Source organism: Mirounga angustirostris, unplaced genomic scaffold (genome assembly GCF_029215605.1).
Source record: "Mirounga angustirostris isolate CCGP_5_RB_7025 unplaced genomic scaffold, mMirAng1.0.hap1 SCAF_5, whole genome shotgun sequence".
Taxonomy (NCBI): domain Eukaryota; kingdom Metazoa; phylum Chordata; class Mammalia; order Carnivora; family Phocidae; genus Mirounga; species Mirounga angustirostris.
Genome location: NW_026991713.1, coordinates 157,379,994 through 157,404,442, shown reverse-complemented (window position 1 = coordinate 157,404,442; position 24,449 = coordinate 157,379,994). Strand labels below are relative to the sequence as shown.

General features: G+C 46.1%; 1 protein-coding gene across 1 annotated transcript in view; it reads right to left on the bottom strand.

Annotated features, from left to right (window-relative positions):
- The window catches only part of OTOA (otoancorin), a 62,378-nt gene that overhangs the window by 27,886 nt on the left and 10,043 nt on the right, over positions 1–24,449 (bottom strand). Inside the window, 10 exon segments of the mRNA XM_054507549.2 lie at positions 2,112–2,185; positions 5,635–5,752; positions 5,931–5,989; positions 8,011–8,151; positions 9,168–9,335; positions 11,324–11,539; positions 14,304–14,459; positions 16,745–16,909; positions 18,813–18,913; positions 22,961–23,064. Coding sequence (XP_054363524.1) covers positions 2,112–2,185; positions 5,635–5,752; positions 5,931–5,989; positions 8,011–8,151; positions 9,168–9,335; positions 11,324–11,539; positions 14,304–14,459; positions 16,745–16,909; positions 18,813–18,913; positions 22,961–23,064 — 1,302 coding nt within the window.

The following is a 24,449-nucleotide window of genomic DNA, read 5'->3' as shown; positions in this document are numbered from 1 at the left end:
CATGTATTCTTAACAGAGGCAATATGGCCCCCTAGGGGGAAAAACTGGTTCAGGTAGAGACAGCGGGGGAAAAAAAAATCTTAGTTATTACAATGATCTGTGACTAACTAAAGCTCAATCCTATTCAACAAAATCTTATTCCTGGTAAATTCTCTCATTCAGGAGAAATTAAATTGTTCCCTTTAGGGAGGCAATAATGAAACAGAGGTTGAGAAAGACTGCTCTAGACCCACATGGCCTACTCATCATGACCACTAGACTGTTCCAAACCCAAATTCTACATGTTCTTCCTCCTCTACACCAGCCCATGTGTCTTTTTCCCTTTATGCCCAAATCTGTCATTGCTACCAGCTTAATATTACTCAGATCTGTTCTTGCCTCTCCATTCACAGGACTGCTATCTTATTTATCTCTTCATTCATTCAGCAAATATCTGCTGCATGCCAGGAACTGTAATGGGCAACAGCTACAACCGTGAACACTAGGTGAGGGGCAGGTCCCTGTTCTCAGGATGCTTCATTCTAGTAAGGTAAAGACAAGAGAAACCAGTGAATAAAACAGGTCATTTTAGCCAGTGATAAATGTAAGGAAGAAAACAAAATGGCTCTGCAATGGAGAATGATGGAGAGGACAGCTGGGGAGACCGTTCTAAGACACAGGTATTTAAGCTGAGATGTGGATGAGTGGAAGGAGAGAGCCATGCCAAGGTCCAGGCTCTAGAAATAAGCTTCCATGTCTCCCTCCTTCTGGCCAGGTTCCCTGCATTCTGTCCGCTATGTGGAAAGATGTAATGATCTCTCTGAAACATAAATCTGAGGATCTGTGCCCGGAATACAGGTGAAACACCTCATGGTGTCATACAAACCTTCCCTGATTTCACTGTCCCTTACTTCTCTGGCATTCTGTCCCCCAACTACTCTGCAGATACACACCCTTTGCTTCCCTTGCCCACTGCTGGACCAAACATTCCCTGTGCCCCAGCCTGGAGTGTCCATCTTGAACTCTGAAACCCCAGCTCATTCTCTGAGTTTTAGTTTAGTCTCCTCCAGCTCTCCAGTCTGAAAGAGTCACACCCCCCTCTGTGCCCTCTACCCATCACCCTTTCCCATGGTAACAGCACCTGGCTTTCTTGGAGAATCACCCCCTTCACTTGAAGTCCTTGTGGTTTGGGGTGGACCCCACTTCACTCTCAGCTCCAGGGGTACAATACCAAACTAAGCCAGTCAGAGTTATCCATCTGCCACAACCCCAGTCAAACCCACGACTTACTGAGAAGGATGGGGGAAAAAAGTCTTTTAACCAGGAGGATATAGCCTTGAATCGGCCAGAGACCACTACAGAGAAAGAAGATGCCTGACACAGAAGCCTACAGAGGAAAGCCGGGCCAAAAGACAGATAGCTGACCACTCAGCCCCTGGATCCAGTCATGCCTGAAGTCTATTCCTGGAGTTTCCAGTTACCTGAACCAAAACTGACTTTTATTGCTTAAGCCAGTTTGAGTTAAGGCTCTTATCACTTTCAACCAAGTATCAACTTGACATTATAAATGGCTTCATGCTTGTATATTCCCCCTCCCAGAGACTGTAAGCTCTTATAAGGGGAAAAATAAATTATCTTTGAGAACAAGTACATAGTAAACATTCAGTAAATTTTTTTTTTTAATAAATGAAGACAACAGCAAGAGAAGGAAAAGGGAAAGAAAGAGAAAAAGAGTGTCCAGATTGTGTCTGAAAAAGCAGGGCTCCCCCTCCCAGGCCTGAATGCCCACACATACCCGGAGAAATTCCCACAACTCACATCAGCCCTGATCACCCTGGAGCCTGGGCACAGCTGGGAGGCCAGCCCAGATGGGACCTGCTTCACCAGCACTCACTCGGGCTTGGATCACTTTGGCTTTGGTTTTTAAATAACAGGGAAAAAAAAAAAAAAGGCAAGAGACTCTGTCTGAAATATCTATGTGGGGTTCAGAATTTAAATCCTGGTTCACAAGGGCTTAATTCTGGAAGGCACTCTCCACTCTGGCTCCTCACAAAAAGCTGGGGGTGAGATGACTTGGATGACTCCCACCAATCTCATTGTTGGGCCAGAGCGGGGAGCCAATGTTCACTTACGGGAGTGCAGTCAAGAGGAAAGGTGGCATAGAGGATCTGGAGACCTCCCAGTATTTCCACGCCAAACAATTAACCTGAAAGATTAAAGCAATTCTAGGAATTTAGTCCAATAATCATAAGAGCAAACAAAACCGTGCTTTCTCTGGGCCAGGCACTGTTCTAAGTGCTCTATATATGTTTACTTATTATTTAAGAGAACACCCTACGATGTAGGTACCACTACTGTGCCCAGTTTAGGGATGAGGACACTGAGGCGATCACAAGGCGAGCACAAAAATTTAAGTCTGAGAATGCTCACCTTGTTTCGTTTATAACTGCAAGAAAGGGAGATGTTAAATTAATTAAACAAGGAGGCCATTAGATCGAAGTGGCCCTAATGACAGGGAGCCCTATGTAAGCATACCAAAATCAAAGTCTATAAATGCCTCAAGGTTATGAAATCAAAACACCGACGACAACCAATCACCAAGAGTCAACTAGGCTTTAAGCTATAGCCAGTCAAATAATTTCTTTCTCTGCATCTGCACTTTCTCTGTATATGTCTTTTCCCCTGCAGGGCACTCTAACCCACTTCTGGTTCAGCGCTGCCCGATTCCAATCGATTTTTGCTCAGAAAAACTCTCAAAATTTTTAATATGCCTAGGTTTACCTTTTAACAGAGCTATAATGTCACTGTCCCTCGGTCTGGGATTGGTTAGGTAAGTTACGGTATATCCATACAACTGAATGCTACGCAACTATTTTGTTTCAAAAGGTAGATTTATATCTATTAACATGGAATGATGGCCATGACCTATTTATGTATATACGCGCGTACACACACACACACCCCTGTGCTATAAAGTTAAACAGAACAATGTATATAGTATGAACTCATTTGTGTTTTTTAAATTACACGTAAATACGTTTTATAGACACAAAAAAACTCACAAAGTCGATAGCAAACTTTTCTTCGTGGTTACCTTAAGAGAGATTCTCAGGGCACCTGGGTGGCTCAGTTGGTAAAGCGTCTGACTTCGGCTCAGGTCATGACCTCAGGGTCCTGGGATCGAGCCCCGCATCGGGCTCCCCACTCAGTGGCGAGTCTGCTTGTCCCTCTGTCCCTCCCCAACGCTAGAACACTCCCTCTCTCTCTCTCTCTCTCTCAAATAAATAAATAAAATCTTAAAAAAAAAAAAAAGAGGGACTCTAAATCTCAGCACCTTTGAGATTTTGGGTTGGAAAACCCTTTGTTGTGGGGCTGTCCTCTGCATTGTAGGAAGTGAGCAGCATCCTTGGCCTCTACTCACTAGATGCATCTCCCCCAGGAGTGACAACCAAAAGTGTCTCCAGATATGGCCAAGTAGTTCTCCGAGAATCACTGCTCCAGGGGAAATTTGGGGAAATTTTACTCTCTCTATATTGTTTTATTCTTTAATAATAATTATGTGTTTTCAGCAAAAGTGTAAACAACAAAGGCAAATTTTCTAATTAACTGGTATGTGAAGCTCCTGGGCATTGAGGGATTCTAGGTAAGGAGCTTTGTTGGAACAATTCTTCCTCCTTGAACATGGAGGTCTTCCTCAAAGTAGGTCTGACCTCCACCCACTGGATCAGTTTGATGAGTATAAAGGAGACCACCATGCCAGGGTCCAGGTTACCGAAATAATTGGCTTTCCTCCCTGCCTGGGCAAGACTTTTAATACAGTTCAATAGTTCTTACCAGGGAACTTTTATAAATGTCAATTATCAGGCTTCACCCCAGAAATTGCAAGTGAGGCTCTGCAATCTGTGTTGTTTTTTCATCCGTGGGTTTTTTTTTTAACAGCTTTATTGAGGTATTTTGATATGCAAAGACCTGCATGTATAATGCATACACTTTGATAAGTTTGGACATAGGCAAACAACCAGGATACCATTACACAATCAAGGTAATAGACACATCCAACACCTCCCAGGGTTTCCTTTATTCCGTTTTGTTTTTTGTTTTTGTGGCAAGAGCACTTAACATGAGATCTACCCTCTTAACAAATTCTTAAGTACACGATACCACATTGTTAATGATAGGCACTGTGGGGGCGCCTGGGTGGCTCAGTTGGTTAAGCGACTGCCTTCGGCTCAGGTCATGATCCTGGAGTCCCGGGATCGAGTCCCGCATCGGGCTTCCTGCTCGGCAGGGAGTCTGCTTCTCCCTCTGACCCTCCTCCCTTTCATGCTCTCTGTCTCTCATTCTCTCTCGCAAATAAATAAAATCTTAAAAAAAAAAAAAAATGATAGGCACTGTGTTGCACAGCAGATTTCTAGAATGTATTCATCTAGCAAAACTGAAACTTAATACCCATCAAACAACCCCGGCGTTCCAGGCAATGCTGATACTCAAATTGGGGAACCACTGACTGAATGCAAGGGAATGACAGGGCTTTGTGAAAATTTTGCCTATTCTTCTAATGGCCTTGGATTATACACCAAGCTTTAAGCTTATTTCCTGGCTCTCAGGGAAAGAATTCATTATTTGGAGACTTTTTATTCATATCTACAACACTCCAGGCCAGAGTCGGGCAGATGCCTTGTATATCCGCCTGCTCACCCTCTCAGGACTCTGTCCCACCAAAAGTTTAGACTCCCAAGTCCAAACACTGTTCCCAAGGCCCGATTTTACTTGCTTCTATCCAGTGAAAAGTCAGTTTCCGCCTCTGATCTCCCCAAAAGGATAAAGAGTCTCCCTAACCATTTGGAAAATGAAGTATTAAATGAAGAAGAAAATACTCTTCTTAAAGTACTGTTCCCATTCCAGGCTACCTCTGGAAAGGACAGGAAGGAGGGAAATGACCTTCAGTCTCAGAACATAATTACGAACATGCCAAACGGTATACCCTGCAACTGTATTTTATCTGAATTTAGATCTGAGTTTAGAATAACCAATCTGGTGAAGCTCTGGCTGTAGAGACCGGGGTATCTGGAGCTTTTAAAAAAGAAACCGGAGGGGTGCCTGGGTGGCTCAGTCGTTAAGCATCTGCCTTCAGCTCAGGTCATGATCCCAGGGTGCTGGGATCAAGCCCCACATCAGCTCCCTGCTCTGCGGGAAGCCTGCTTCTCCCTCTCCCACTCCCCCTGCTTGTGTTCCCTCTCTCGCTGTGCCTCTCTCTGTCAAATAAATAAATAAAATCTTAAAAAAAATAAAAGGTTTAGGGGCACCTGGGTGGTTCAGTCATTAGGCGGCTGCCTTTGGCTCAGGTCATGATCCCAGGGTCCTGGGATCAAGCCCCGCATCAGGCTCCCTGCTCTGCGGGAAGCCTGCTTCTCCCTCTCCTGCTCCCCCTGCTTGTGTTCCCTCACTAGCTGTGTCTCTCTCTGTCAAATAAATAAATAAATAAATAAAATCTTTTTAAAAAAAGATAAAAAAGAAACTGGAGAAAACCTGGCTCAATATTTGGCCCCACATCATCACTTACATGGGAATAATCCTGGCACAAATATCTTAAGCTGCCATAGTCAATCCAGTCAGGGAGAGAGAATCAGAAGCTCGAACATGCTGTAATGGTACCTGATAGGGTGAGAGCAGGGAGAGGTTGTTCTCAAAATAGTGGAAATGGGCCAGAAAGGAGTCCGCACTCATGGCATCAATGTGGGAGCACGTCACGCCTTTGACCAGCTGCCCTGTGCTGGAAAACAGAACAAGGGACCCAGGAGAAGATGGGGGTGGGGAGGGGAGAGGAAAGAAGGGGCAAGAGAAAGCAGGTCTGATGGGCACAGGCTACAGACTGGACTGTCCAACTCTCCTTCCTGGGAAATTAGGCTCCAAAGGGCTCGTCAGCCCTCAGGCCAAGTATACTTGCCTACCTCAGGAGCTCCTCAGGCCTTCTGGTCGACTTTGACAGAAGCTCATACAGGAACAAGGCCTGAGGGAAGAGAATGGTTGCCAGTATGGATGGAGCACTCACTCACTCACTCACCATGAGGAGCGCAGTGTATGCCCAGCACCATGAAGCCCTATGGGGAAGACACACTATGATCCCATTTTACAGATGGGGAAATGGAGGCTTAACAGGCTATGTTATTCACCCAGGCCCACACAACTGCTAGGTGGTAGAGCTGGGATTTGAACTGGTGTCAGAGTGATTGCAGAATGCATGCTCTCACACCTGGAAGATCGCCCATGCTCTAGAACACAAATGAGGAGCAAAGCCGTCAGGCAGCAAGGCTGGAGGTTTACTTCCTATGCTTTGTGAAGCTGCTGATCAGCTGGGGACCCTCCACAGCCCCTTGGTCCGTGACCCCCTGCTAGCTCCCAGGAAGCAAAAGAGAAGATGGATGAATAGACCAGGACGGGCTAGAAAGTACCATCAATAAAGTAACTCCTGCTTGCAGCATGCGCTGCCCTCTCACCATCCCAGATGGGCACTCTAGAAGAACAATACCTAGTAGGCAGGGGAGCCATTTGTTTTAAGGAACATAATTTTACAGAACACCTAACTTGCAGATGCGATCAAGTATGACATTCATCTATTTTATAGACTCTGAAACTTTGAACATAATTCCCCAAACGGAATAAATTATGAGCCATCGTTAGGCAGAGGCATCTGTGACGGGACAGCCAGGCCCAAGAGAAAGGAACAGCTAGGGAGGTAAGCTCCCGAAGCTCTGTGTGTGGCCCCAGACATGTCCTCAGGTGCAGGATCAAGTTCTGGAACCCTACCCCACCCCAGTCTTCCCCATCGCTAAGGTTCTCTCCCTCCCTCTCCCTCCGCCCCTCCTCACCACACCCCACCCCTCAGCAGGTGCACGCATGCTCTCTCTCTCTCAATCTCTAAAATAAATAAATAAGTCATTAAAAAAAAAAAGAAATATCCCTATTTCACACTGAGAAAACTGAGGCTGAGCAAGAAGTGGCTCCCCCAAAGTTAATAAATGGCAGCACCCAAATTCATGCTCAGGTCTTGTCCAACTTCTTAACGCTATGCTGTTCTGCCCCCTGAGTGTAATCACACAGAAATAAATTTCTTTTACCAAATTAACCTTAAAACAGAGCTTTCCCACAAGGCAGAGAGTCAGAAATCCAGGAGCAATCTGGGCATCATGGCTGTGATATTGTGATTTACAATAAGAAATCTAAATTTGTTCTTATCCCCTTTTCTGGCACCAGCTCCTAAAACCCTGGGAATATCCTAAGTGGGGAGAGCAATCAAGGTGTCTTTTCTCATGTTAATGAATGACTTTTGGAAAGCACCTGAGGGTGGAGGGATGTTGCTGGAAGAACCAAACTCGTGAGTGGAGGGTTGGAACTTTCAGTCCCACCGTGGACCTCCAGGGAGGGGAGAAGGACTGGATGCTGAATCAATCACTAACAGCCAATGATTTCATCAAGCATGCCTACGTGATAAAGCCTCCATAAAAACCCAAAAGCACCCAGTTCAGAGAGCTTCCCGTTGGTGAACAGGTGTAGGTGCTGGGAGGGTGGCGCATCTGGAGGGGCCATGGAAGCTCTGCACCCATTCCCCACACCTTGTCTCATGCTTCTCTTCCTTCTGGCTGTTCCTGAGTTATATCCTTTTATGATAAAGCAGTGATCTAGTAAGTAAAATGTTTCTCTGAGTTCTGTGAGCGCTCGACCAAGTTAATCAAACCAAAGTAGGGCAGGGTGGTCATTGGAACCTTCGATCTATAGCTGGTAGGTCAGAAGCACAGGGGACGACGAGGACTTGTGACTGGCATCTGAAGTTGAGGGGCAGGGGGTGTAGGATTATAGGGCTGAACCCTTGACCTGTGGGATCTGATGCCATCACCAGGTTGACAGTGTCAGAATTGAGATGAATCATAGGACACTCAAATGATGTTGGAGAATTCCTTGTTGGTGTGAGGAACCCACTCCCCCCCAACATACACACATCCAAATTGGTGTCAGAATCCTTAGTGGTCATACCTGACTCCTTCGAAGCTCCTTTTCCTTTAGGACTGTAGTGTTAAATCCGGGTTCCCTCCGTAAATCAAAAAGAGACACCTCCTTAAAGAAAGCCCCTTGTATTTCCACAATGCCTGAGGTAGTATCTCCTGCTTCAATCATCTGCCAAGAGTGAGGATAAACATAACAACAATCTTGTAGAAGGCGCACTGAACTTTGGGTAAGGGCCAGGCACTGTGTCAGTGCTTTCAGAGGCCATGAAATCCACCATATCTGCTCAGCAACCCTCTGAGGTGGGGGACTATCCTTACCCCCATTCTGCAGGTGAGAAAACTGAGAAAAAGGCAGCATGTAACTGGTTGAAAGTTGATAAGTGAGATTCAAGCACAAGTCTGTCTTATTCTAGAACCCACACTCTTTATTTTAACCAGATGTGCTATTGCCATCTGAAAGGTGTTGGTATTTTAAGCCAAACTCCTTGGGTTTCGTTTCCTAACAGATTTTGCAACGGGACCCAGCAGGTCTGAGAGAATAGGATGCCCAAAGACCCACTGCCAAGTGAGAAAGAGGAACATAGGTGTGACTTCAAAGCACGGAAGGGGCTTTCAGAAGCACTCTGCGAACTTCAGGAATTCACTTTGAGATTTGAAAAACAAACTTTCAAAACATTATCATATCCAGAAACCTAATTTAAGAAAAGTCCTCCAGAGTCAACTGGCTAAGGAAAGCACCGGGGTCTGGGAAGAAATATAGTGTGACCCTTGGAGAGCCTCGGTGGCGCAGTCGGTTAACTGTCCGTCTCGTGGTTTCAGCTCAGTTCCTGATCTCAGGGTCATGACCTCGAGGCCCACATCAGGCTCAGCTCAGAGTCTGTTTGAGATTCTCTCTACCTTTCCCTCTGCCCCTCCCACTCATGCTCTTTCTCTCTAAAATAAATTAATTAGTCTTTAAAACAGAAAGAGAGAGAGGAAGGAAGGAAGGAAAAGAAATGCAGCATGAAACTCTTTCTGGAAAAGAAGGGAAGCGGCCATCAGGGGAAGGTTCAGAACACACCCTCACCAAAGGTTCAGCTAACCCCAGCCCTGAGTCAATGGCCCAAAGTCACAGCACACTCACAAAACCCCAAAACCACATGCTCTGTGAACCACATGGCTGAAGACCCGATGTCTTCCTCTCACCTTGCTGAGGACACCTTGCTTCTGGGCAGGTGACAAGTTGGACACATGCAAGGAGACCGTGCTTCTCAGGACCTGCAAGAGGTCCCTGCAATCCATGCCATAGAAGGCCCGGGTGCCAACCCCAGCCAGCAGCACGCCCATCTGGCTGACACTGTAGAAAGACGGCACCTGGGAAGACCGGCCGCAAGGAGGATGAGGTTCTACTCTGGTTTCTCACCTGAGAGACACTTACCCCACTGCATGCCGGGTATCTGGATGGGTGCCAGGGGCACGACTGGGAGCAAGACACATGCTGCCCTCCCAGATCTTCCTTCCTTCCATCAGGAAAGAGAGTCAATGTCAAAACACAACACAGGAGGCAAGTGCTCTGCCCGGGGCGTACTGTGCTGTCCGAGGCCACGGTACAAATATCAAAAAGTCATGGCCCATGCACCACAGCTGGCCAGGCAATGGGCTTCTGTGTGTGTGTGTTGAACTTGGACTAGCTGACAACATTTAGAAATGGGGGAAATTTCCATTAAAATCCAGGTTTAAAAAACATCTGAGCACCAGGCAATACCAGGCCCACATCGGCAACAGTTGGCAAGAACTGACCAGCAGCTGCCCCTTGACGTAGGTCGTGGGGCTCTCAGTTTACCTAGCCCCATCCCCTTGTACAGGGCCCCCAGGTAGCCCACTTTTCTCATGATGTTCCCTGACACAGCAAACCCCATGCTCATCTATCTCCATGTAGAAGCTTTGAGTTGAAAAAAATGTTTTGGGATATGGGTCTGATATTTTATGACAAATATGATTGTGGCTGTCTGCCCCATCAGAAACTCTACTTGTTTTGTCTCCTTCCTTTAGAGTAAAGATGCTAGATGGTTTTCCATGTAATCAGGAACATTCATTCCTTAGCTCTACAAAAAGCCAGTTGTGTTGCCTGCTAAGCTCTGTAGGATGGGTAGTATCTACCGTCCTCAAGGAAGGCAAGACCTCTCGAGCTCTTGGCATCTTCCTAACAATTGCTTCACCAAAGAGACAAGTCACTTTGTCCAGGGCTGGGAGGAACAAGACGGTCTCCCTCAGCTCCCTGGAATCAAATGCACGTTGAACTGTGCAAGTAAACTCAGGGCGCCCTAGTCGAAACAGAGGAGGGCAGCCAAGCCTTCAAACTAAGTTGCCATGAGGCTAGAAGAGACAAGGAGAATGGGCTAGCCTTGGCCTTGAGTCAGAAAGTACGAATGGATGGACCATGGCCATGGTGCCATGCTGGAGGCAGTCAGCATGGGAGTTAAGCAAGCAGACTCTGAAGCCAGACATCCTGGGTTCAATCCCAACTGTGTCCCTTTTATGGGACCCTGGCAATTCCCTTACACACTCTGTGCCCCTCATGAATGACGTGGAAAATGAAGGTCATAACACACAACTGACCTCAAACGGTTGTTGAGAACATTGAACAATTAACTCACTTAGACCCGAATCTGGCACACAGGAAGTACTTAATGAATGTGTTATTATTGTCCCTTTGGAATTGGTCCCCAGTCCAGTCCTCGTGACCTAGTCTGCATCTATGAGACAGAAAGAGCAGGACACCAAAATATTTAGGGGCTCAGGGCTCTGGAGCCCCTTCTACTGAGGCCAGGGCAGAGAAATGATTTCCCCAGGAAAAAAGACTCATTTCCCACCCCAGGAGCATCTGGACATGGACTAAGTCTCCTGTCCCCTCTAAACAGGAACTTCTGCAAGGACAATTCCCTCCCTGCTGCCCAAAATGAATAAAATAGCATTATCTCTCATCTCAGGATGAGGGACGTGTTCACAGCCTCAACAACAAGCAAGGAAATCCCGGGATGGGCCCCAAGCTTTGCAAGCAACACAACAGCCACCACTCATGGAGCTCACACTCTAGGTCACATGGTCCAACTTCTTCCTGCGTACTGACCCACAGAATCCTTGCAGCCCTCCTACAGGAGAGGCGCTATCCTTATCCCCATCCTACAAATAGAGAAACTGAGGCAAAAAGTTAAGCCCATTGTCCAGTGTCTCGCAGCTAGTAAACAGCAGAGCAAGTCCTCTTTGGCACCATCTTCGTACTGACTGGTTGTCCTTATTGTGTGTCACTGGCCCTTGGGTCTCAGAGCATTAAAAAAAAAGAGTTCAAAGCTCCAACTGACCTTCTCATGGGCCAAGTATTTGGCCGACAAGATGATGACCTGGCTCTTGGCCCAGCCTGAGACCTGGTTGAGGGTAGAGATGGCGCCATGCACAGCCTCGGGGGAGAGGGATTCCAGCTGACTGTGGGTCAAACCCACAACCGCATCTGACAAAGAGCCCAGAGTCTCATTGAGGGTCTGGTTCTCCGTGGCGATGTCCAGGAGGTCGGCTTTGAGCTAGAAGGGGAGCAAGCTGGCATGAGGGTGGGTAACAAGCAGCACAGTGGCTCCCTCTGCCTACGCCCTGGGGTAGTCACAACATCCTCCCCCACCCTGGCCCGAGGAGCCCTGACCAGACAATGAGTCGCCCCAGTGAAGAGCACCATCTCCTCTGGCCTTGACCTTGATATGCTACAAATTAACTTTGTACTTCATTTAAATATTAATTTGCTATTAAATCAAACTTGAAACACGGCAGAAGGAAATTTTGTTCACTTTGTCCATAATTCTACCACCCTCTCATAGCATCTGTTGTCTTTTTGTGACCTTGAACTCTGCATCCATATACATGGCTGTTTTTCTTTCATGAAACATCCAGGGTGTTCTTCGTGATAATATATAATCCACGTAAAAATAATTTTCAACAGTAACAAGAAAGTGAAATCTCCTGAAACTCCTCATAAAAATAACTATGATTAGGGGGCCCGGGGTGGCTCAACTGGTTAAGGGGCTGACTCTTGATTTTGGCTTAGGTCATGATCTCAGGGTCCTGGGATTGAACCCCGTGTGGGGCACCCTGCTCAGTGGGGAATCTGCTTCTCCCTCTGCCTCTACCCCCTGACACCTCACTCATGCTCATTATCTCTCTCTCTCAAATAAATAAATAAAATCTTTAAAAAATAAGTAAACTACAGCATGTTTCACATAGTTATAACATGAGTGGAAGTACGATTTTCTATATTTTTTACTTAGGTCTTACACAGATTTTCACGTTTCTGGGATCGCCTTAACAATGATTTTATTATACTATGCCTATCTAGTTATAGTTAACTGTGTTTCCTAACCACTCCCAGTAAAGAACATTGCAACATGACCTCTGTGCCCCAAAATGAGAATGGTTCATGTTTTCACACCTGAAGTTGTAGAACAGTATATTCCTATCAGAAATGTGCACACCAGTGTACCAGGCAATACTGAAATGGCCACTAGGGGGCAGCAGAGTGAAATGAAAGAAAGCTGTCACAGCCTCTGGGGTCTCCAAATTCTGCAGCTCTCCTTCCCAGCGGCTCAGCTTCCACATCTGTAAGACGGAGACATGTGCTTGAGCAGTGCTTCGCGAAGCACTGTGGTCCTTGACCAGCAACATGACCCAGAACCTTGTTAGAAATGCAGATTCTCAGGCCCTGCCCGGGTCCTCCTGAACCAGACCCTGAGTTTGAGGCCTGGCAACCAGTATTTTAACAAACCCTCCAGGTGACTCTGATGCACCCTCTGGTCTGGGAAGTACTGAGCTAGATGATCCCAAAGGGTACTCTTTTTTTTTTAAGATTTTATTTATTTATTTGAAAGAGAGCGACACAGCGAGAGAGGGAACACAAGCAGGGGGAGTGGGAGAGAGAGAAGCAGGCTCCCAGCTGAGCAAGGAGCCCGATGCTGGGCCCGATCCCAGGGCCCTGGGATCATGACCTGAGCCAAAAGCAGATGCTTAACGACTGAGCCACCCAGGCACCCCCCAAAGGGTTCTCTTATATCTTCATTGTATCGGACTTTTTTGGTCAGGACGGCCACCGCTTATCCTGTGGCCTTAAAATACATTCATTTTCTGATGTTTGGTTTGAGTTGGCTTGGGAGGGATCCTTTTCCTTGAAAATAAAAACATGCACTGGTCAAGATCATGATGACTATGTCCAATGTCAAATGGGATCAGGGATTTTATAGTTACATGTGAAAAACTACTGTGGAATTATTGATGGCATTATCAAAATGTTCTTTTTTTTTAATTCTAAGTAGGCTCCGTGCCCAATCTGGGACTCGAACTCACAACCCTGAGATCAAGAGTCGCATGCGCTCCCGACTGAGCCAGCCAGATGCCCCAAAATTTTAATATTGCTCTCACATCATCTTTTCAATTAAAAAAAAAAAATGAAAAGAGCCAAAAACAAAAAGATGCCAAGCAGAACTGACACTTGAAGGGAAGAAAGGAGGGAGACATGGAGGGAGGGGGAAATGAGAAAATCTGTCTGGCCATTTGCCCCGAACTTTGGTCTAGGAACTCAGTAAACACACTGTAATCCAGTGCTCTCAACCCTGGCTACACTGGAATCACGTGAGGATCTTTTAAACATACCATTCCCAGGCCACAGCCCTGACCAATACCTCGAGAATCTCCAGGGACGGAGCTGGTGGGATGCTACTAAAGCAGAGCCAGTTTATCTCCTTCTGTTCCAAGCATGGTCACCAGACCAGCTGCTTCAGCATCACCTGCAAGCTTGTTAGAAGTGCAGCCTGGGGGCGCCTGGGTGGCTCAGTCGTTAAGCGTCTGCCTTCGGCTCAGGTCATGATCCCAGGGTCCTGGGATCGAGCCCCACGTCGGGCTCCCTGCTCAGCGGGGAGTCTGCTTCTCCCTCTCCCTCTGCCCGCTTGTGCTCTCTCTCTCTCTCAAATAAATAAATAAAATCTTTACTGAAAAAAAAGAAGTACAGTCTCCACTCAGGGTTCCACTCAGACCCACTGAATCAGAATCCACATTGAAGAAACAAGCAATCCTTATGCACAGTTAAGTTCAAGGTGGCCACTCTGAATTTTGATCTATCCCAAGTTTTCCCTTATACTGCTTTATGTCATTTCTTCCCATTTTAAGCTCATCCCAGGATTTGGGATGCCATCTGCTGTGGCTGCACCTAGATCCTGATTAAGCCAATGTGTTTTCTCTCAAAGGCCAGGCAAGACTTTGCTCTCCGTTTCTCTGGCCATCTCCCCAGGGCCCTGCGCCCCATCGCACCTGCTGAACCTCAGCCTGGAAGCCCCTCAGGTGGCTGCACTTGATCATCTGGTGGAGGAGGACTTGGGCCACTGCGGCATCCAGCAAATCCAGGTCATCGTAGAAACAGACCAGCAGCCCCAGCCTGTGTGGGAAAATAAGGGTGCTGGCGGGGGGCTCAGAGCTGGGGGCCACAACCACAGCCCTGTCCCATGCAGAACCAAGAGTCATGGTCAGAGCAGCTGCCGCATGCCAGGGATCATGCTGAGCCCTGTCCCTGATCACCCCATCATAGCAACCCTATGACGTAGATGCTCTTATTAGCCCCATTTCACAGAAGGGCAAACAGAGCAGTCAAGTAAGTTGCCCAAGACAAAGTAGTGGAGCCAGGACTTAAATCTAGATCCATCCAGCTATACCATCTCTCTTCCCAGGGCAGTCAGGGACACAAGGAAAGTGTGATGCTGAGTCAGCCATTGAAAACTCCCCGGGCGCCTGGGTGGCTCATTTGGTTAAGCGACTGCCTTCGGCTCGGGTCATGATCCTGGAGTCCCTGGATCGAGTCCCGCATCGGGCTCCCTGCTCGGCAGGGAGTCTGCTTCTCCCTCTGACCCTCCCCCCTCTCATGTGCTCTCTCTCATATAAATAAAATCTTTTAAAAAAAAAGAAAATTCCCCATTTTCCACATGGAGATATAGGGTTTGCTCACCTCAGATGATGATGACCTCAAAAGGAAAGAAAAAGACAGGAAGTAGGACAGTGCAAGGGCAGAGGTGGGATGTGAACCCTGGTCTAGCTGGGAGCACTGCACTTAGTGGTTAAAAGCACAGATTCAGGCCAACAAGAGTCTGAAGCCCAGCTGTATGGGACATTTGATCCAACAAGTTACTTAACTTCTCTGCCAAGCTGCTGCATGCACAGTTGAGCAGTCCACACTGTGTACTACTGTACAGGGTGACCCTGTCTCTCTGAGCCTTTAATAAAAGAGAGGTTGGCTTTGTTCACCATAGCACATCACAATAAATATGATGAACGGAGGAATCAGGAGTACTGTGAGAGTTCAATGGGAAGATGAGCACACTTCCTGGTGGACACCAGGCACTCCTTCATTAATGGATGCTCTTAGAGTTAGTATGAAATCTATTCAATTCAGCATGGCTGGACCACCTGGTTGACCAGGCTCCACCTGGGTTGACCCTCTCAGAAAGACACTGACATGGGGTGCCTGGGTGGCTCAGGCGTTAAGCGTCTACCTGCGGCTGGGGTCATGATCCCAGGGTCCTGGGATCGAGCCCCACATCGGGCTCCATGCTTGGCCGGGAGCCTGCTTCTCCCTCTCCCAGTCCCCCTGCTTGTGTTCCCTCTCTCGCTGTGTCTCTCTCTGTCAAATAAACAAATAAAATCTTAAAAAAAAAGAAAAGACACTGACATGCTCAGACATGTCCACAGGGGAGCAATCAGGTCAGCAGAAGGATTTGAAAATGTGTCGGATGAGAAAAGACTCAGGAGATGTAAAGACTGAATATTAATAACCACGTTAAGAATAACTAATATTTCTTGAACAGTTACTTTGTGGCAGGTGTGCGTAATCCTTACAAGGACCTGAATGAGGTAGGCAGATTATTATCTCCCATTTTACAGATACGGAAAATAGAGGCACAGAGAGGTGAACTGATGCAACCAAAATCACACAATTTATAGCTGGCAGAGCCGGGATTATACCCGGGAAGTCTGGCTCCAGGTCCCGTGTCCTTAACCAATAAGTTATTTTTGTATAACCATAGAAAAAGGGGCCCATGCTATGGGTAAATATTACTAGGGATGGGGGAAGAAGGTGTAATAGTTTCATATAAGAACATTCTCTACAAGTGACTCTTTGACAAAATTTAATACAGTGACATTTGCCCCTGAGAGAGAGATGGTGAGACAGTGCTCACAACCCCTCCCCACCGCACACTCCCTCCCACTAACAGCCCAGCCCTTTCTGGGGTCACCAAGTACACAGCTGCTGGCCCATCCCCCTGGATCACGTTACAATCTCTAAATTAGAGAGCTGACGTCATCTGTGGATCCCCCACCTGAGAATCTGGATAACAAGAGGTTCACAAATATGGGGACCCAAAAGCTCTTTCCAATCCTCGACCCACCCTAATGGAAATTACACATTGACCTTGGACAGAGAACTGAGTATTTAAGATATTCTATTTCCATGCTCAGAGCTGGAATCTTGGCACTGGATAAGGTTGCCTAAAATGCCTGGCACGGGAGAGGCTCAGAAAGAATTTATTCCCACCTCACCCCACTTTATAACCCCTTCAAAGGGTGTTTCTTTGGGGAAATGCCTCCCCTCATGTGCACAGAGACATGGGGCTATTTAAAGAGATGGACCAGCCACCTCCCTTCCCTCCCAGGGTCCTCTGCTGCTCAGAGGAAGCTGGTGCTTCGATCACATTTTGAGAAACAACTCAGAGAACCCCTGCCCCTTGCCTGTGGATGGTGGAGGTATTCCTCATGTCAAAGCTGGAGGAGCTGATCCTCTCCAGGAACGCCCGGGCCAGTTCGGGTGTGATGTCGTAAACCGTGTCCAGCAGCTTGGTGGTATTGTCATAGCTGATAAACAGCCTAATCTGGTGGAAAAGGGCAGGAAGACCAGTGAGGAGGACTGACGTGGCCCCAAGCAGCCCCACCCTGGTGGTCCATGCTGTGCCCCACCTCAGAGACTCAGAGATGCACAGTTCCCATTGTCAACGATTTCTCAATGGTCTGTCACAACTGTTTTGGCTTCCTCTTCAACCCAACACTTAGTAGGAAAGTGTTATATTTCAGTATCTGAGCCATTGAACTCTTTGAAAGCTAATGTTTGCACATTTCTTTGTAGATTTGTTATGGGGAGGTCAGAGAATATGGTCCACAAATGTTGCACTTTGGAGCATCAGGGTGTTTTTTTTAGATGAATAAGTTTACAAATGGGCCTCGGGTAATGAAAACCAGTGTGTGCTCCCTTGGTAAGATACAATATAGAGAAAGATAGAGATATATAGGTTCAACTTTATTAAATACACCATTCAGATTCTTTCTGTTCTTATTCATTTTCTGCCTGGGTGTCCAAGGGTGTCAAGCTGAAGTTTCCCATCTTTCTATGCACTGTTATTCTGTGCTCATGAAGTCATCTCTCCCTTGTGGATTCTATTCTTTGTCCATATAAAATTCCCCCTTAGTGCTGGTACCCTGTGGGGCTTCGCCTCCCTCCGCTACACTTTTAGAAGATGAAGAAAATTTGCAAATGACCTCTTGATCTTAGAAATTCCTCCCCAGGGGTCCAGCTTCCTAACAATTTAATCTCCACCTAACTTGCAGAAGTTCGCTCAATATTGGGAGAGTAAAACTGAGGTTTAATCCATTTTATAACTGAAGATTATAAAATTGAAAGACGTTTGAAATAGTCTCAGCCCCCTAGGTCAAAAGATGAACCTAGATATGTCAACTATACTTCAATTAAAAAATTTTAAATTTTTTCTTAAAAAGAAGAACCTGGGGGCGCCTGGGTGGCTCAGTCGGTTAAGCGTCTGTTTTTGGCTCAGGTCATGATCCCAGAGTCCTAGGATCAAGTCCCACATCGGGCTCCCTGCTCAGCTGGGAGCCTGCTTCTCTCTCTGCCCCTTCATGCCGCCCCCCACCCCCCGCTTGTGCTCTGTCTCTGTGTCTGAAATAAATAAATAAAATCTTTAAAAAAGATAAAGAAAAAGAACAACCTGTTTCTGCCTCTGGTTTCATAATAAGCCGACATTGTTGGATCAATTGGCCCTTGAGAGAGCCAGTCATGTGATACAAACACTTCTCTCACTGACTAGGAGAAAGTCAAGACACACATGATAAAAACTGGAGGCAAGCCCTAAAGTCTTTATGAATGCCTCCCTGTTGGCAGCATGCTTTGGAGACTGCATTCCAGAATCATGATGCCCAAGGGACTTTAGTGTGACTGGGTCAACATCAGGAGGACAGAGACAGGTTGGCCAGTGAGTGAAAGTAACCTTAGAACTTGTACATTTCTCAACTGTAAACTCTACAGTTAAAATCCAATCATTGCTCATACTGAAATAGCTATCAATAGAAGTAGCTATAAATAGAAGTCGCTAGTAATCCATGATTCGTTTGATTTGGGTTCATGCTTCCAAGGACCAGAAACTCTATAGCTATTGTCCTTGGCCTTTCTTGAATGCAAAAATACCCTAAAATGATTTTTGGTTCACAGCCAACATTTTCTTTATATCATGTTGGTTCACATTGGAGCTATCTTGGTTGTCTACAATTCTTGTTCTTTTCTTGGTTCGTCTACACTAAATGCAATCTGATGACCAACCACTTGAGGCCTCATCCCAAGAGTTTTCTTCAGAGACTCAAGATATATTGGCCGAGGTGGGTATCCAATTTTCCAGGGCACCTTGACTGGCTGAACATGAGAGGTTTAGAATACACCTTTCCCCAGATGGCTTGGTGATGGGGACATGGAAATGTGCATTTCCCACTTACTTCTACAGGACTAATTTTCACAATTTCTTCAAATGATAGGTGAACCATGTATCTTCCCAAAATCCATAAGTTTTCTGCACTGACCCATGAAACAGAGTCGTCTGCAAAAAATAAATAAATGGAGAAATATGTAAATAAATAACTAAGTAAAAGCCCCTGCCTGGTATGCGATAATCAAAACCATCTTTGATGTCAGGACCTCCTTCCTATGTTCATTCATTCGTTCAACAACCATTTATGGACAGCCTCCTACCTAGGAGACGTTACGCTACACATAGGCAATCACAGATACCAGCCACCTGAGGCTTTGTTCCTCAGCAGCATGGTCCCTGGACTAGCAGCACCAGGACCACCTGGGAACTTATTAAAAATGCAGATTATGGGCGCCTGGGTGGCTCAGTTGGTTAAGCGACTGCCTTCAGCTCAGGTCATGATCCTGGAGTCCCAGGATCGAGTCCCGCATCGGGCTCCCTGCTCGGCAGGGAGTCTGCTTCTCCCTCTGACCCTCCCCCCTCCATGCTCTCTCTATCTCATTCTCTCTCAAATGAATAAATAAAATCTTTAAAAAAAATGCAGATTATTTGGGGGCACCTGGGTGGTGTGGTCAGTTAAGCGGCCAACTCTTGATTTCTGCTCAGGTCATGATCTTGGGGTCGTGGGATCGAACCTGAGTTGAGCTCTGCACTCAGTGGGGAGTCTGCTATGTCTCCCTCTCCCCTCCTTCTCTGCTCCTCCCCGCCCCCCCACACACTTGCTCTCTCTCTCTCTCAAATAAATAAATAAATAAAATCTTAAAAAAAAAATTCCTTTAAAAAATGCAGACTATTTTTTAATAGTTAAGATCACAAAATATAGTTTTACTTTTAGCTCACTTAGTTACTAAATAGTCTGGCAACTTGAAATATATATGACTCTCTTTTATTACTACCAGTAACAATCATTATCAGCCTTATTGATTAGCACCAGGTTACTGTATTTGAGCCCAAACAACTACTCATCCTTCCTCATATGCACCCCAAATGTTCTCCAAATCTTCTCTCATGTGGGCCCTTTTCATCAGCTAGAATGCCTTTGCCCCTAACTCTTCTGCTCCGAAATCCTATCTTCAGAATTGAGTTCAAACATTCCCTCTTCCCTCTAAAGCTTTGTCTTGTCTTCTCAGCCATCAGTAATTTCTCCCTCCTCTGAATTCCCAGAAGATTCTGTCGCTCTGTTCAGGCATTTGAAATTGCTCGTCAGTGGGATGTCAGTGGGACTTCAAGAAACATCATGTCCAGGCTCCATTTGGACTTCACATTTCACTAAGCTAGAATCGCCCTCATTGCCTCCAATCCTTCAGTAAAAGACTCTTACACACAACAACATTGTGTTGGTGGCATTTTGGGGAAATGGAAGAAGCAGGGGAGCGTTTACAGGGCACAGTGGCTCCATCACCAAGAGCTGTTGCAAAAAGCCAGGGGCAATGACTCTCATGCCCAGACAAGATGGTGAAGTCAGCTGTGGTATGGGCTGGGTCACAAGAACAACAGGATCCCTCGTCAGCCCAGGACTCAGCTCTTGGGATGAGCACAGATAAACGCCCTAGGATCCCCTAGATGAGATGAAGACTCTGGACATTTGACTTGGTTATTAGAAGGGCTGGTCCCAGAAGGCTAGAGAACTGGGCGGGTGTGGGTAGGGGAGGGAGCCACTAAATTCATCAAGAACCAAGTTGAGTTGTTAATTTTAGATTAGTTATAAAGTATAAACTGTATTTCTGCAGACCAAGGATCCCGAAGATCGGGATATTTTTAACACCCAAAGCATTCCCAGTTACCTCAAGGAACTCCATGAAAAATAAAAAGCTTAAAGTACAAGCAGAATTCGTTTTAATTCACTTGAGTATAATAATGAAACATAGCATATAGGAATTTTAGAAGGAACGTCTGTCTCTAATTAAATTCTGGCGACGAGGACTTAGGGAAGTCTAGAGGCTGAGTGGCTCTCTCAGGGTTACACATGGTGAGATTCAAATTTCTGGAGGCTGTAAATAAGCATCAGGCAGAGGGAATTCTGCTACGCACTGAAGACATCGATTATTCTATTGTGGGACACTCCTTATACACAAATCTCAGAGCTTAATTCCAGGAAAAGGATTGATTGGCCCTCACTACACTCCAGTCCCACAGACTTCCTTTATGTTTCCCCAAAACACTGAGCTCATTCCCACCCCAGGGCCTCTGTGTTTGCTGTTCCCCTGCCTTCAACACCCTTCCCCCAAAGCCTCACAGGATCCGTTCCATTTCTCATTATGGCCTCAATTCAAATGTCAGGTCCTCTCTGATTCTCCAGTCTAGAGGCTGGCAAACTACATAGCCCACCAGCCAAATCCAACCCGTTACCTGCTTTTGTGGAGGCTGCGAGCTTGGTTTTTACGCTTTTAAATAGTTGGAAGTAACATCAAAAGAAGACTATTTTGTGGCATGTGACAATTGTGAAATCCCAATTTCAAGGCCCATAAATAAGGCTCCGCTGGGACCCAGCCCTGCCTGCTCACCTGTTATCAATATCTGCTTTAGCACCAGAACATCAGAGTTGATTCATTGAGCCAGACTACAGGCCCACAGAGCCTAAGATATTTACTCTGACCCTTTATGGAAAACGATGGCCAAGTCCTGTTCTGGTCGAAAGCACTAAGCCTTTCCATAGCATTCATCCATTTTATTTTATTTTCTTCATAGCACCTACTGGTGCCTGAGCCCTCTCTCTCTCTCTCTCTCTCTCTCTCTTAATTTGATGGTTTAAAACTTTCTCCACCTACCCTCCCCCAATAAAACAAGAGCTCTATGAGAGCAGAGACTTTGTCTTATTTTGCTCTGTATCTCCAGTTGCTGACACATAGTAGGATCCGGTAAGTGTTTAAAAAGTTTATTCTGTTTACACGACTCACATTAAAAACTCAACAAATTGAAGCCGTCTGAGACACTGTCTGCATTACTCATCTACACAGTCATTTTTTTCTCTTTTTTTCGGTTGTAGTAAACATAACATAAAGTTTACTAACTTAACCATTTGTAAGTGGATGGTTCCGTGGTATTAAGTGCATTCACTTCGCTGTGCAACCATCAACACCATCCACCTCCAGCACATTTTCGTCTCGCAAAACCAAAACTGTCCCCAAGAAACAATGACTCCCCACTTCCCCCTCCTCCCAGCCCCTGGCAACCACCACTACTTTCCGGCTCCATGAATTTGACTCCTCTAATACACATCTGTAAAATAAATGGGTCTTGATCTACTTCTGCCTTGGCTGCCAGGAAACTTCGCGCTAAATTTCTGTGCTTTATTGCCTAGATTTCCTTTTAAAATTTTACCACGTCCCACTCTAATCCAGATTTATGGTACAGATTCTTGAACTTGAAACCTTACTCTAAAGGTTCTCTTCGAATCCAAGACACTGTCATTATTTACATTCCACTTACAAACTAGGATAGCCCATTGATTGTAAGATGCAGAGGCATCCTTATTTTGGAGACTGGAACGTGTGGGAAGTGTATGGATGGAATAGGGTATGGGTTTGTTTTTGTTTTTGTTTTCAGTTTTATTTATTTGGGGCACCTGGGTGGCTCAGTCAGTTAAGCGTCCGCCTTCAGCTCAGGTCTTGATCTCGGGGTCCTGGGATCGAGTCCTGCATCGGGCTCCCTGCTCAGTGGGGAGCCTGCTTCTCCCTCTGTGGCCTCTGCCACACACCCCTCCTCATGCTCTCTGTCTTTCTCTCTCTCTCAAATAAATAAAATCTTAAAAAAAACAAAAACATTTTATTTATTTGGGAAAGAGAGCGCTAGAGTGAGAGAGAGCATGAGCCAGGGCAGAGGGAGAGGGAGAAGCAGACTCCCCTCTGAGCAGGGACCCTGATACGGAACTTGATCCCAGGACCGTGGGATCATGACCTGAGCCGAAGGCAGACGATGAACCAACTGAGCCACCCAGGTGCCCCTGGGGTATGTGTTTTATTCCATAAGCCACATCAAACCCTTTTCGGAAGGTGGGAAGGATGGGTAAAAATCAGAAATGACAATGAAATCAAATCCCTATCTTCAGAGAGGAAGCACTACTTTTAAGGATGGACTCCCCCTAAAAAGTGATCCCACTCCAAAGCCCAGGCTCACCAGTAGCCTTGGAGGACGTCTGCAAAATCCCAGTCATCCAGGAGTAGAGAGCTCTCTGGGAATGAGCCGAGGTTTGGTCGTAGAGATCTTTGAACACCGCAGATCTAAATGACGAACACGGGCGTCAGTTACAGAACAAACAGGTGGAGGACTTGAGACAGGGTCAAAACAGCCAATGGACCCAAAACTGTCTTGTGTTAAAAAGCCTTCCCACTCCCTTGCTATGTGTAGCTATTGGCCCATTTCTCCTTTGTCCTTCACATCTAAATTTCTTCTAAAGAGTGCTCTCCACTTCCTCACCTCTTAGTCACTTCTTTTTTCTTGTTGTTGTTGTTTTATTTTTTTATTTTTTAAGATTTTATTTATTTGAGAGAGAATGAGTGTGCGTGCAAAAAGTGAGGGGAGGGGCAGAGGGAGAGGGAGAAGCAGACTCCCCGCTGAGCAGGGAGCCGGACTCAGGGTTCGTTCCCAGGATCCTAGGATCATGACCTGAGCCAAAGGCAGACGCTTAACCGACTGAGCCACCCAGGCACCCCTCTTCTTTTTTTGTAACAGCTTTATGAAGATATAATTCCCACATCATACAATTCACCCACTGAAAATGTACAATTCAATGGTGTTCCCAGAGTTGTGCAACCATCACCGCATTCAATTTTAGAACTTTTTAAACGTCTCAAAAAGAAACACCATACCCTTTTAGCTACCACCTCCCAACTACGAGTCACCCCAACCCCTAGAAACTACTAATTTACTTTCTGTCTCCATAGATTTGCCTCTTCCGGACATTTCAGATAAATGGAAGCATGCGATACGTCATCTTTGTGACTGGCTTCTTTCACTTGGCATGATGTTTCCAACGTTCATGCATGTTGGACAATGCATTAGCACTTCATTCATGACCTTTTCAGGGCCAAATACTATTCCACAGCCTGTACCTGCTACATTTTGTTTATCTATTAACCAGCTGATGGACCTCTGGGTTGTTTCCACCTTTGGTCTATTAGGAACAGTGCTGCTGTAAACATTCACGTGCCCGTTTTTGTGCGGACAGACATTTTCATTTCTCTTGGATAGATACCCAAGAGCAGAATTGCTGGGTTAGATGACAACTCTGTCCTTGGCCTTTTGAGGAACTGCCAGATCGTTGTCCAAAGAGGCTGCATGATTTCACATTCTCCATAGTATATGAGGGTGCTGATTTCTCCATATCCTCACCAACACTGGTTAGTATCTGACATCCTGGTTTTGGGTTTGTTTGTTTGTTTGTTTTTAAGTTTTTGTTTAAATTCCAGTTAGCTAATGTAATATTAGCTTCAAGCGTACAGTATAGTGATTCAACACCTCCATACAACACCCGGTGCTCATCACAAGTGCACACATTAATCCCCATCACCTATTTAACCCATCCCCTACCCACCTCCCCTCTGATAACCATCAGTTTGTTCTCTGCAGTTAAGAGTCTGTTTCTTGGTTTGTCTCTCTCTCTGTT